General features: G+C 40.0%; 1 protein-coding gene across 1 annotated transcript in view; it reads right to left on the bottom strand.

Moving 5' to 3' along the window:
- Positions 1–8,073: 8,073 nt before the first annotated feature.
- The window catches only part of PDGFRL (platelet derived growth factor receptor like), a 128,917-nt gene continuing 122,281 nt past the window's right edge, over positions 8,074–14,709 (bottom strand). The window contains exons 6-7 of the mRNA XM_030191454.1: positions 10,293–10,500; positions 8,074–8,318 (exon numbers count right to left, since the gene is read on the bottom strand). Coding sequence (XP_030047314.1) covers positions 10,312–10,500 — 189 coding nt within the window. The 3' untranslated portion in view covers positions 8,074–8,318; positions 10,293–10,311. The remainder of the gene's footprint in view (positions 8,319–10,292; positions 10,501–14,709) is intronic.

Genomic DNA, 14,709 nt, shown 5'->3' with positions numbered 1-14,709 from the left:
GAAAGAGAGGTGTTCACAATTTTTATGGCGCCTTCTATGAGGCCCATACTTGCCTGCTGCACTATCTTTGATGGGCAGGGATCGAGGGAGCAGGTAGTTGGTCGAAAGTCTCTTAGGATTTTGTCAAGGCTCTCCTCTGTCATTGGGTTAAAAGTGTCCCATCTGTCTCTGTCAGGAGGGGGCGAGTTTGTTCACCCCTGGTTGACTGGTTGGGAACTGCGTGGGATTGCCAGTGAATCCTGGTAGAGACTTTTAATTTTGTTGGCAAAGTATGCAGCAAAATCATTGCAATTCAGTTTAGACTGGGCAGGCTGGTTCTGTTGTGGGAGCTGCAGTAGGCTGTTTACTATACTGATCAACTGCTTGGTTGAATTGTCAGCCTGTGCAATGCATTGCAAGAAATACTGTTTTTTGGTTGCTGTTAATGCTTGGTGGTACTTTGCCATGTGCTTCCTACAGTTTAGTCTGTCTTCAGGCAAGATTTGCACCATCTCCTTTCCAGTTTTTGTCCTTCGCGTTTAAGGATCCGAAGTTCTGGAGAAAACCAAGGTGAGCATTTGTGAGTGGGGCATAAGACCTTTTTTAGTGGTGCTGTTTTCTCTAAGATCTTGGCTAAGTATTTATTCCAGATGTCAACTTGTTCTGACACTGTTGTTGTCTTTTCATCCACATGTGGTTAGTCCAAGGCCTCTAGGAAATTCTCAGCGGTCAGCTTTTTTTTTTTTGTCTGTGATCTCCTTCCAAACTCTGGGAGGTGCCATTTGTTTTAGGTAGTCACTTATGGAGAATTTAATTAGAAAATGGTCTGACCATGATAGGGGTGTTATTTCAATACTGTTATGTTATATGCTAAGGTAGCTAATAGAGTTACAACAACTTGGTGTCCATTTCAAAACAGGGTCTAATACAGTGTTCTCTAATATTTGATTGTTAAAATGATTAAAGAGTACAACATGTGATAATTTTATAACAAGGCAATAGGCAGACAGCTATAAAAACATGCTCCTTTAAATAGTGCCTTACCCTTCCAGACCCAGGGAGACTATTTGATATCTGTAGGCAATCGTTGCAGGAGCTGTTCCTTCCTCCCTTTGGGCTACTCTACTTTTGCCTTATCCCTTGTGCCATCAGTGATTTAGACAGACTGCTGTAGCCAGCATCGGGGCCTTCCCTTTGCCTGATTTGGGAGACACTTTGACATACCACGGGATTCAGCAGAACACACAGGAGAACAGATAAGATAGTCATGGGCAGACATACCTCGGCTCAAAGCAGTAGCGGGCCTCAAAGACACAGTAGCAGCAGCAGGTATAGAACAGGTAAAATACTCGGGGGTGGGCCCTTTTGTCGGGGGGGGGGGGGAACTCAAGGAGCAGAACAGTTAAAGTATTGGGGGTGGGCTCATTCATCAGGGTTGTGGGCAAACTCTTTTTTTAGGGGCTTTTTTTCTCTTTTTTTTTTTTTTTGTCGGGGCTATTTTGAACTGGTACCACGTAGTCTATATGAGTGGAGGAGTAGCCTAAAGGTCAGAGTAGGGAACCATGAACCAGTGGAAGCCCCGGGTTTCAGATCCCGCTGATGTTTTTCTTAACTATGGGAATGCCACTTCTCTGACCAGTGTATTGGCTACAGACTTCAGGGCTAGATTTTCTCAGATACAGAATAGGAGAAAAGCCCAAGCAAATCAGACTCCTAGCCTGTAAGTTTTCTGGGAACAAGGAAATACTATTTTACCTGAAGGTAACTCACTGAAAAGGTATGTCCTAAATATAAATAAAATTTGCTGCAATTGTTTTTCCTTTTTTCTATATTTTTCTTTCCTTATCATAGCTGAGCCATTGTGCTGACTCACACAGAAGAAAAAGAAATATAGCAAAAATTGAAGTAGTGATTCTCAAATTAAGACTATTTTTTGGTATATCAGTTATTATCCAGACGACCGGAATGGTCAATGCAAGTAGTAAAAGCACAATGAAAGGTAAACATCAGAAGTAACTTTTTCCTGTTGCTGATCATTATTTTACCTCACTTTAAGCATGCAGTGCTGGTCTTTTCTCCACTCTCCTACAATTAACCCAGTATAACACATTTTTCTATATGAATGTACAGTAAGTGTAAAATCATGAACCCACAGTAGCTTGTTTCCAAGTTTTTTTTTTTCAAATAACTTGCTCAAGATGAAAAAACCATGTTATAAAGGGAAATTCCTCCACCGAATCTCATTTTTTCTAGTTGAATACATGGAATAAGGATCCTCAGATTTTCTTGGGAGCCATGCTTTATGATGTCAATTAAATATTCATTCATAAAACAATGCACCAGCCTATCTCTGCTCTGGTGAAGAAAACGTTTGGTTTTATTAAGTAATGAATCACTCTTACTAGTCAGACTGTTTGGGATCAAACCCTATCAGAGGTACCCTTATCTGTCCTGGTGATCCAGGATTTTCTCAGTCATGGCTTGAGGGTCCCTGTCTGTGTTGACAGGTCTTCAATGTGGGGTTCTTTGGTGGCTCTCTTTGCCCCTTGTTTCTTTTCAACAATGTCTGGGAAGCTTTGGCATGACAAAGTACATTTCTTATTTATGTTTAAGAACTGCAGTTGGTTTGCTTAACGATGGCTTGGAATAAATCAGTAATGGCTTTTGTATAATCATCTGGTTTTGAATGAAAAAAAATAATCTTCTAAAGGTGATGGAGCTGAGTTGGGTTCTGTCCCCTTTTAGGTATTACAGTGAATCTAATGAATGTGAGAGATCTTGTTATACAGTTTGACACTAGTTTGAGTCATTCATTACTTGTTCAGAATGTGCTCTTAAAATTTTGGCAAGTATAAATGTTGGGTCCTCTTCTTTCGAAACAGTAGTACAGGTGTCTGTCATTGTTGCTTTGGACAGCCTATATAATAAAACACACCTCCAACATTCTGAAGCTGACTGCATGGCTGAGGCATTCCTGCTCTCTGTATCCATCTCCTGAATTGACATCACATACTTCCGGGTTCGTCACAAGCAGAAGTGACCAACCACACGAGGTTTCTCGGCTTCAGAATCTTGGAGGTGCATTTTATTAAATAGGATTGGTCAGTTCCTCGAAGCACAGCCAGAGCTCAGCGTCCTGCACAGTAACGCTCAGACACCAGAGAGAGAGAGGAGGGGCCTGACACCAGAGACAGGGAGGGAGAGAGGGGGGCCTGACACCAGAGAGGGGGGGGGGAGGTACCTCTGTCACACACTCTCTCTCTCTCACAGTCAATGTCTTTCTCTCTCTCACACACTGTCTCTCACACACTCTATGTCTCACACTGTATCACATTCACTCTCTATGTGTCACACAGTCACTCACACACTCTCTTGGTCTCTCTCGCACACACTGTATCTGTGTGAAACACACTCTATCTCACATTGTGCCTCACATACGTACTTGCACACTCTTATTCTCACACACACACACTCTCTCTCACACACACACTCGCACATTCACTCTCTCACACACAGTCACTCTCACATACACTCTCTCTCAAACATACATACTCCGAGGAAAACCTTGCTAGCGCCCGTTTCATTTGTGTCAGAAACGGGCCTTTTTTACTAGTTTGTAATAATGTCCACATGTCATCTGTCCTAGTAACAGGTATGCATCTACTGCAAATATACATTTTGCTAGCCAGGTTTATTTCTGAGTACTCTAGGGTCTAGGAGACACAGAATAACTCTTGCTTTATGAACATTGATAGCAACTCATATGAAGTTTAAATTAACTATGGGTCCAATATTGACCATCTTAAATGTGCTTAACTTAATGTGTAACCCAGGTCTTACTGACCAGCGCAGTTGTTTGACCTGGGCCACAAACAATCCAAATCAATTCCTTCCTTTTTCTAGTTCTCACCACTCTCTCTCCACACCTCATCCAGTCCTTTTGATTTGAGCTTGGGCTCAGGCCCTGGCCGGATAAAAATCTGGAAGGCTGTAGGATGTTAAGCTTGGCCTATTCTGGAGTATCTTTTAACAATCTGGAAGTGAGGTCTTTTCTTCCTCTCACGCTTAAATTCTCGCCACATCAAGGAGATAACTTTATGCAAACTTTACTGAACTCAATGGGCAGTTAGTCCAAACTAATATTTTTTCTGTATAGTCAGTATTTGGTTTAAGAGGTTTTTCTGTCCAGCCAAGACTATTTGGTACTGTCTTATCCACTAATTAAAGTTTTTTTACAGCATTCACAAAATATGTACATATACGTATACACAACTCCTCCAGTCCATCACCCATCCCTTTGGGCTGTATAATCCAAGGCTGTGCTGATAGCTATGGTTGTCACCACCAACCTCCTCCAGGATCAGACCTTTCTGTCTGTCCTTTCCTCCAGGCCTGAACCTTTCAGGAGTTATTGCCTTTGGCTGACAATAACTCCCCTAAATCCAGCCTTAGGTTATCTTGCCTTTCTAGGATACCCCTTCTCCTCTTAGGGTCCTGGCTGGGGTAAAGGTAACCAGTGACTATGTGCTTAAACAAGAACTTTTATTACCTTCAAACTCCAACTGTACTATCAAATATTAACCAGAAACATTTCCCTCTGCAACTTATCCCGTACACACACACACCCTCTAGGCTTGATCTCATTCCACCCACGACTCAGAGCCCTCCCCTCAGACTCTGAAGCGCTCTAATCTGATAATTGTAGTATTCCCCATTCTAATGGGGGATTATATGTGTGCTCAGCACTGCATATGTAGTGGTGCTGGATCTGTGTTCAGCAGTGAGCACTGTGGTACTGTCCATTTGGCTGAAGCCTGCTGTTCAGTGGATGGAGAACACCACTGGTAGGGCCATTGGAAGCAGGACTTGAAAGCCCCTGAGGCAGAAGCCATCAAAATGTAATACCATATCAAAGTGTTTTGAAAGGATTACTGCTGTCCAACAGCTTGAAGTGCATTTTTATATAAATTGAGCAGGTGCAAAATTTAAGAGAGAAAAATAACGGTACTTGAGTTAAGAAAAGAATTGTTAACCTAGTGTTTCCCAAGTCTGGTCCTGGAGAACCCCTTGCTAGTCAGGTGATGCCCATCTGTCGGGGTTTGCTCTTTCCTCTTGTATTCCTTCCCCTTTTTCCGTGCAGGATGACCTACTTGCTTACCTACCTACCTCCCTTTTTCCTTTTAACTTGACTTTGAATGTATGAAATTTCTTTCCTATCCAAAACTGTAGTTCTTTTCCTACTATTGTTTTTTGTCTGTACACTGCCCTGGTCTGCCAGTTAGTAAGGGTGGTATTGACAGTGAATGAATGAATACGTATGAAAGATTTGCATATTGATTGTGGATATCCTGAAAACCTGCCTGGCAAGGGATGCTCCAGGACTGGACTTGGGGAAACAGTGTTAGACCTATGATTATAAGGAATTGGGTGAAATGTGCAAAACATTAGATCCTTTGAAGTATGAAGGTCCATAGATACCAAATTTTGATAAAACCAGTATGGATCTTGATGGTAGTGAATACCTTTTAGACTGGTGTGGTGTACAATAAATATACATAAGCAATTTTCATCTATAGGGTCTCCTGTAAATTTTTTATGCATGGTCAGCTTGAGTGGCTGTGCAGTTACCACACTAGTTTTGGGTAGCCTTGTGTTAAAAATCATGTATGTAAATAAATATATCTGGTGAGTATTCATCATAACTAGCCTGTGAACCTGATATATTTGTAGCTCAGGAATCATCCCAGCTTTCTCTCACACACACACAAAACCTGCCTCTGACACCTATCAATTTATATTGTGATATCTTCTAAATACTACATTGTATAAGTTTAGGTAGAAACCCGAAGTTTACAAACCTTTGCAAGAACTAATTTACTTCTTATTGAGTTCTTTTGAATACCTAACTTTATGACAATTATAAATCTTATCTCCTGCATGCACTGAAATATTTTATTTATTTATTTATTGCATTTGTATCCCACATTTTCCCACCTCTTTGCAGGCTCAATGTGGCTTACAATACATCATGAATGGTGGAAATATGATTAGAAAATATACATTTAGTGGTACAGAAGGATCTTTGGAAACATGATAATAAAAACATGATAGTAATATAACAAGTAAGACAGTTCTGAATATATGTGGAAGAGTTGTGTATGTTCATATGTGTTAATCTTTGTGGTATGCTAATTCATTGAATATAGCAGGAATGTGAGACCTCTGGTCCTTGAGGCCACACACCAGGTGAGTTTTCAGTAGCTGTAATGTGTATGCACATGATTTATAATATATACACTGACTCATACATCTTTATTAGGAGCTATCCTCAAGATCAAACCTGGTCTGCAGCCTTGGAAGACTGAAAGTTCCCCACCCCTGGCCTGTAGAAACAATGTGATGAACGAGAGCATGTAAGATAGTTTCATTTCTACATCAACAGCCACCCTATTTTCTTAAAAAATAAAACAAAGCAAAGCATTCATCCTATGTTTTTGGAAATACTGATAAGCATTGTTCTATTATGTCAAATAATGAGAGACTGTGCTATGTGACTCCTACTGGCAGCAAGAGGTGGTTCCTCACTGTGTGACTTGTCAGTATCGCTACATACAAATACCCAAGTTGCAGCATAACTCCTCTTCTAGGTTTCCGATTATGTGCCCAAACTGGCGATTTTCAACATAGCTTCAGCAACTACAGAGTAGATGATAGCAGAGACAGACCTGAATGCCCCATTCAGTCTTCCCAGCAGTCACACTCATCCATTCATGATTAAACCAAAAATGAATGTGATGTAAAATATTTGATTTTGGTCTTTCTTTGCCATTTCTGGAATATAGACTACAAGGTTACCTGACCCTGTCTATACATTCCAACTACTGGAGTTGCCATCAAAGCCCACTCTATCCCCATCTGTCTTCTTCTATATGGAAGTCCACCCAGCACTGTCCTCATGGTCCAACTACTGCAATTACCATCAAATCCCTTTCCAGTCCATTCTAAACTGTCACTGTAGACATCTGCCTTGCCCAGAACTTAGTTCTTCACTGCTGGAGTTACCATTGAAACATCACTTGATGCATCAACATATATGCAACCATTTAAGTTTTGAGTTTTATATAATCCATTTTCTAATTAAGGATTCTCTGTGTTCATCTCATCCTACACCTTTTTTGAATTCATCACCATTTTTGTCTCCACCACCTCCTGCAGGAGGGCGTTCCAGGCATGGACCATACTTTTGTGAAATCGAATTTTCTGACATTACTCCTATGTTTACCGCCTGCAACCTCAGTTCATATCCTTTAGTTTTACTGTTTTCTCTTCTCTGGAAAAAGTTTGTTTCTATATTAATACTTTTCAAGTATTTAAGTGTCTCTATCATGTCTTCCCTATCCCTCCTTTCTTCTAGGGAATACATATTCAGGTCTTCCACTTTAAACTGATACATCTTTTGGTGCAAGCCCCATACCATTATTATCACCTTTCTCTGGACTGCTTCAGGCCTTGTTACATCTTGGAAATATATAGCCTCCAAAGCTGAACACAATACTCCAAGTGGGGCTTCATTAACAACTTGTACAGGGGCGTCAACACCTTCTTTTTTTCTGCTGGTTCTGCCGCTCTATGCAGTCTAGCATCCTTCTGACTATGACTGTCTTGTCACATTGTTTCATCACCTTGAGGTACTGGGACACTGTCACCCCAAGGTCCCTTTTGCCTGTCTGTATATATCAACCTCCTATCACATACAGCTCCCTTGGATTTGTACTCCCAAAGTGCATCACTCTGCACTAATGAGAAATGTCTGGTTGAAAATCAGAACTTAAATTTACTCTCTTCCAAAACGTTGCTTGTAAGCATGAATTAAATAAGGACAAACAAAAAGGAAACCTGGGCAATTGTATCTAATTTATAAATGTAGTGAAAGAATTCCTCCCAAATTTAGCTGTTTTCTCAACTCCTACATCAGTGCTCTTCTGACTGGGCTTGTATAACTAATTTCTACCTTTTCCCTCTGAGAAAACTTGACTAGTTTCCTTTGTAATTCATGCCCTTTCTAGTTGAATCAGCCTAATGAACACACAATAGTCTAAATGTTGTGGTTTTTAATATATTGTTAAGTAAATATATAGGCTCATTTCATAAGTTTAATCTCTTCATGCAGAGCTGGTGTTAAATGAAAAATTCAACTGAACAGTGTTTGTCCATATGCATCTTTTTTGCTTGAGTGAATCATCTCAGTGCATCCAGGCTAGTATGGGTACTGTGTTCCAGAACCTTCTTCCACAATCAACAGGTATCTTCAAGGAGTATGGCCCCATTGGTTCAAGAAACTTCCAGTCCAGACAAATGAAGAAGAAATACAAGATATAGAGGAGAATGGCCATCAGTTCACACTGTAGTCTCGTGCATTGTTGAAGGCAAATCAAATTAAAATGTTTTCTAAATGGAAGACTTTTAATATACCATCAAGCCTGCATATAATGAGCCATTATGTTTAACAATGGTATCTTACTGATGGAATGCCTCATTTTAGTATAAAAGCAGTTGGAGCTATATTGTTTGTCTTGTTATTGATATATGTCTACAACATTTGTTTCATGAGGAAGGTTAAGAAAATAAAAGTGAAACACTTCTATAGGAAGCTATAATGTAACAACTGTACTAGTAACTAAAATGTTTAATTTTCCATGTCAGCTGTCCTATGAATAATAGGGATTCGATAAAATCTTATGATAGGAAAAACAAAAAGCATATTGCATTTCTATGAGCCCTTTTTGTTTTTGAAGAAAATTGGACTCAGTAACTTGCAGTTCCTTTTGAATTAGGGGTCCCAACTTTTTGTTCAAATCCCTGAAAAGGTGTGAGAGAAATGTAATGACCCAGTTCTGGAGAAACAAATATTGAAATATACAAAGTAGAAAAAAATCAAAGTATGATACCTCTACGGATTTATACCATTTCATTCAGCTTCTAATAGAAATAATCTTCCTGCTTTATAGTTTATACTGGCTTCTTAATTTGTAAATATTTTTATTTGAACTTCTTTCTCTCACCTTTTCAGTGATAGCTCAAGGTGTAGCTAGTTAAATATGGGTAGTTTCCTGCCCAAGAGGGCTTAGAATGTCAAGGCCCTGTTTACTAAGAATTTCCCATATAGACAAATTTGGAGAAAATCCTTAGTAAATCAGGCCTGAAGTTTGGGGCCATGGAGGATGAAGTAACTCACCCAAGGATACAAGGAGCAGTTGCAGCATTTTGAACTCTGACTCCCCTTTTTTCAGCCTGCTGGTTTAATCACTAGGCTACTCCTCCACTCCTAAATATTTACCACTTTCAACCACCCAAATTACATGCACACATGCACAGTCAGTCAACCCGTTTCACATACACACACTACTGAGGAATTCAATGCCACAAATGAAAAATTCAGCTTATTTCATTTGTCAAAATGCAACAATTATTATTCAAAGATGCAGTATATTAATTGTTTTGACACAGAATTCCATCAGGACTATCCCGTGCTCTCGGCTGCTCTTTCCCCACTGTTCCTGACACTGTTGCAACTAGCATCTCCCCTACCAGCATCTGTCGCTTATTACCTTTCCTTTCCCCAATTCAGCACCTTTTTCTCTTCCTCCAACCTCACCTCTTTTCACACTCTCTAGTCTTTCCACTGTAATTCTCTTTGCTTAAGTCGGGATGTCATTACCGCTCGTTTTCACTGCAACATTCCCCCTTCCTAATAGGCCAATATTGCTACTCCCCCACAGCTGCTATCCCCTCGCTGGCCCCTGCACATCAGTATTTCTACTGCTAGCCTCTGTGGGCTGATATTTCCACTAGAGCTTCCTTCATGGCATCTGTAGGCTGATATTGCTGCAGTCCTTTCCTTCCCCAGCTTGTGTGGGCTAATGATGTTACCATCCCCTTGTGGTCCATGTGAACACAAGTTTGACCACTGTTCCCATTGTGTTTTCCAGCTGTGACCAGTTAAACTGAGGGTTCCACAGTCCATTTCAGACACATAATGAGCTACTGTTTTGGGACTCCTGTTTTAAAGGACCAGGAACATATATAATACAGTACATGAGCTTTTGAGACCCTGAAGCTACTTGTACAGTCTCTCAAACCCACGTATTATAACATCTTTTTTTTTTTTGTGGTCCACTAAAAGATATCTCAACTTAGTAAGACTCCAGTAAAAAAAAAACAAACAAACAAAAAACCTCTTTTTTTGTATTATTAAACCTCTTTTTTTCATCCCCCAACCCACAATAGTTTGAATTTCTTTAAAATATGCTTACAATAGCCTTCTATTGTGTTTTAGAGCCCTTCCACCAGAATAGAAACTGTAGTCCGTCCATGGAGGTTCTCAGCTGTGCAGATGTAATATCCAGCATCAATGGTTTCAAAATCTTCTACATTAATCATACTCTGTGATAATCTTGTGGTATGTCCAATTCCTCGGTTGACCAGTCTCCAGGAGTCTTGAACAGTGACAGGTCTTTCATACTGTTTCAAAACATCCACATAAGGAAATAATAATTACTGCTTCTGTCTACAGCTGTCCAGCAATGCTATTTTTTTCATGATGTTTCACTAAAAATTATGGAACAAGTGATTTGTAGTTGAGATCTGGATAGTATATACTAAGAGTGAGGAGGTGTATTTATTTATTGCATTGCTGAAGTGATCTTTTCTCATTTTGGAAAATGTTTCCAGGAATGCTATAAAGTAAGCAAATTAAAGAAATGATATGACTTATGAACCATCAGCTCATTTCTCCCTCATAGAAGGGTTGTATGTATGGTAAAAAGTAGAATTATTTATAATTTCTTAATTGTATATGAATTACTGTGCTGACAAAAAAGAAAAAGAAAAACTATAAAGGTTTAGGAGTCCTTAAGACATGAAGGGGTACGTTTACTAAGGTGTGTTAGCATTTTTAACAAGCCTGTAAATTTAAGGCACATTAATCACTAACTTGCCTATGGACGCAATATGCATTTAATGTGCGTAAATCATGTACACGTGTTAAAAATGCTAACATGCCCATAGCGCCACTTAGTAAAGATAGGCGGAAATGTTGGTGCCTATGACCGTCTAATTACAGATGTGCTTCAAATTTGTTAATAAAAGTTTTCAAGCAGCTCTCCTACTACAGCCCTGTCCTTCTACCAGTAGCCATGTTTGTTAAAGCATTGGTTAAACTGCCTTCTGTAACCAACATGTGCAGAACCCTGATGTGATATATCTGCATCATTCAAATTGGAGTTTCTGATTTAGATGTTTATATGTTTCAGTGTTCATTTCACTAAATAATGTTTTCTGAAGATACTTAAAATCAATATTCAAATAGGTAAGTTTGGAAATTATCCTGATATTTTTGCTGACCTGGGCTGTCCCCAGATAATCAGAGGCATTATCCGGATAGTATCAGTGAAAATCCTTCAGATCACCTCAACATTATCCAGGTAAGGCTAGGATGGTCAAGGGGCGGAGCTCTGGAAGAGGTAGGCGTTATCTATTTTGCAGTGCTATTCAGTCTGCTAACCTGACAGCTCTCTGGATAGAGTTAGAACAGCAAAAAGGCTGTCCTATCTTCCTCTGGTTTAGTCTCAATATTGCTGCTATCCAGGTAGCAGGGATGAAATGATGCCCCGGCCCCCCAGCATTGTGCCCCCCTGCCAACTCCTTCCCACCCACCCCCAACCATTGTCTAGTATCACTCCACCCCCCCCCCCCACCCTGAGCCTACCTTCTTTTTTGTTGCTGTTGTTTTCAACAGTCAGAAGTGGCAGTGATCCCCATATGCTGCCCTGCTGCCAGCACCGCCATCTCCTCTGTATTGCAGCCTGCCTCCGAGGAAACAGGAAGTTGTGTCAGAGAGTTGGGCCACAGTACAGGAGACGCTGGTGGCGGCAGCAGGCCAGCATATGGGGATTGCTGCCACTGCTGACTTTTGGAAAAAAAAAAGGGGGGGGGGCAGGCTGTGGAGGGGACTTAAGGAAGGAAGGGGGAAAGATGCCGCTCCATAATTGGTGTCGCCTGAGGCCCCTGCCTCAGTTGCCCTAATGATAGGGCTGCCACTGCCAGGTAGTAGCACTGGCCACCAGTGAATCCAATTAATCAGTACAAACAGCAAAAAGAAAGTGATGTCTCAAAAAAGGCATGGCGTCCAAGTGTAAAATAGTCACTTCTATTTATTACTAGCACATGCAGGACACACCAAGCCAGTCAGGGTTTTAAGGTGCAAATTTATCTCATGCATATTTGTTTTGAATATCTTGACCTGGTTAAGTGTGTGTATAGGACTGGGTTGAGAACCCCTCCTTGAGGAAAATGATTCTCAACCTTTCTGTAGTTGGGACACACCAGATGGATGATGCTTAAATATGTGACATGCTGCATACATGATCCTCAGGGACCTTTGGGTTGACACAATATAGCAGTTAAATGTAAACATAGTCTGCATCCAGAAAAGTCCAACCTCTTCCCAACAGGGGCAGATTTCTCCATGGAAGTCATAATACAAAAAATTATTCTGATTTTCATATCATCTGAACAAAAGTAACAAATATCTCCATTACCAGGCACATTGTGAAATACAAAACCTGAATAAAACCCAAATATACATTTAACAAACATGTCATGCAACAGTACCACTAATGCTATGATTCAAACAACAAGAACTCTACCTATTACTCAGGGAAATTCAGCGCAAAATGAAAATTTGTGTAAAAATTTGGTAAATTATGTGCACAATATTTTAAAATTCTACATTTACTTGTGATTTTTGTTTGCACAATTTTTCTAGTCATAAGGCCTGACCACTCATTAGAACATAAGAATAGCCATGCTGGGTGAGACCAATGGTCCATCTAGTCCAGTATCCTACTTCTAACAGTAGCCAATCCAGGTCACCTGGTAGAAACCCAAATAGAGCAACATTCCATACTACCAATCCTGGGGCAAGCATTGGCTTCCCTCATGTTCATCTCAAAAACAGACTATGGACCTTTCCTCCATGAACTTGTCCAAATCTTTTTTAAACCCAGATACACTAACTGCCATTACCAAATCCTCAGGCAGCAAGTTCCAGAGCTTAACTATACTTTGAGTGAAACAATATATCCTCCTATTTGTTTTAAAAGCATTTCAATGTAATTTCATTGAGTGTCCTCTAGTCTTTGTACTTTTTGAAAGAGTGAAAAATCGATTAACGTCCACCCATTCTACACCACTCAGGATTTTATGGACTGCAATCATATCCCCCCTCTGCTGTCTCTTTTCTAAGCTGAAGAATCCTAACCTCTAGCCTTTCTTCATATGAGAGGAGTTTCATCTCCTTTATCTTTGAAACTTTTCCAATTCTAATATATCTTTTTTTGAGATATGGCGACCAGAATTGAAAGCAGTAGTCAAGGTGAGGTCGCACCATGGAGTGATATAGCGGTATTATAATATTCTTGGTCTTACTTTGCATCCCTTTCCTAACAATTCCTAGCATCCTGTTTGCTTTTTTTGGCTGCCACCTCACACTAGGCAGAAGATTGTCTACAATTTATTTATTTGTTGCATTTGTATCCCACATTTTCCCACCTATTTGCAGGCTCAATGTGGCTTACATTATTCCATAATGGCGATCGCCATTTCCCGAATGAGAAATACAAAGTGGTATTGCATTAAAGTTCATAAGTGACAGAGTAAATTGAGCAGTCAAGTATAGAGAATTCATTTCCAGAATGAGAAATAAAGTGCACCTAGATCTTTTGGTTTTTTGAGTGCTGACTCCTAAGGTGGACCCTAGCCTCATGTGACTATGATTCAGATTATTCTTCCCAATTTGCATCTCTTTGCAATTGTCCACATTAAATTTCATCTGCCATTTGGATGCCCAGTTTCATAAGGTCTTCTTGCAATTCTTAACAGTCCACACTGTTGTAACAACTGAATAGTTTTATATCATCTGCAAATTTAATCACCTCACTGGTCTTTCTGATTTCCTGATCATTTATAAATATGTTAAATAGCACCAGTCCTAGTACAGATCCCTGAGGCACTCCACCTTCCTCCACTTAGAAATATAGCCATTTAACCTTACCCTCTGTTTTCTGTCCAATAACCAATTCCTAATCCACAGAAGGACATTGCTCCTATCCCATGATTTTTTTAATTTTCTCAGGAGTTTCTCATGAGGAACTTTGTCAAAAGCTTTCTAAAAATCTAGATACACTGCATCAACCAGATCACCTTTATCCACATGTTTATTTATGCCTTCAAAGAAATGAAGCAAATTGGTGAGGCAAGACTTCTCATGACTGTGTCCCATTAAACCATGTTTGTCAGTGTTCCACAATTTTATTCTTTATAATAGTTTCCACTATTTTCCCTGGCACTGAAGTCAGGCTTACTGGTCTGTAATTTCCCTGATCACTCCAGAACCTTTTTAAAACAATTGGCATTACTCCTCCAGCTTCGTCATTCTCCAGTAGTAATCACTTTCCAGGTTCTAACCTCTCCAGCTCTTAACCCCTTAACTTAGCTTTAACCCCTTCCCTCCCTCAGCTTTCTCATTCTCCTAGTTCTTTCTCTCCTCTTAGCCCCCAACCCCTTCAGTACAGAAGAGATTACAATCAGAGAAAAAGATGAGCATAATATTTTGAATAGGGTACTGAATAAGGATCTTTCCTTCATCCTCACCCCTGCCTACAATGTGTT

Source organism: Microcaecilia unicolor, chromosome 2 (assembly GCF_901765095.1).
Source record: "Microcaecilia unicolor chromosome 2, aMicUni1.1, whole genome shotgun sequence".
Taxonomy (NCBI): Eukaryota; Metazoa; Chordata; class Amphibia; order Gymnophiona; family Siphonopidae; genus Microcaecilia; species Microcaecilia unicolor.
This window is presented reverse-complemented; position numbering and strand designations above follow the sequence as displayed.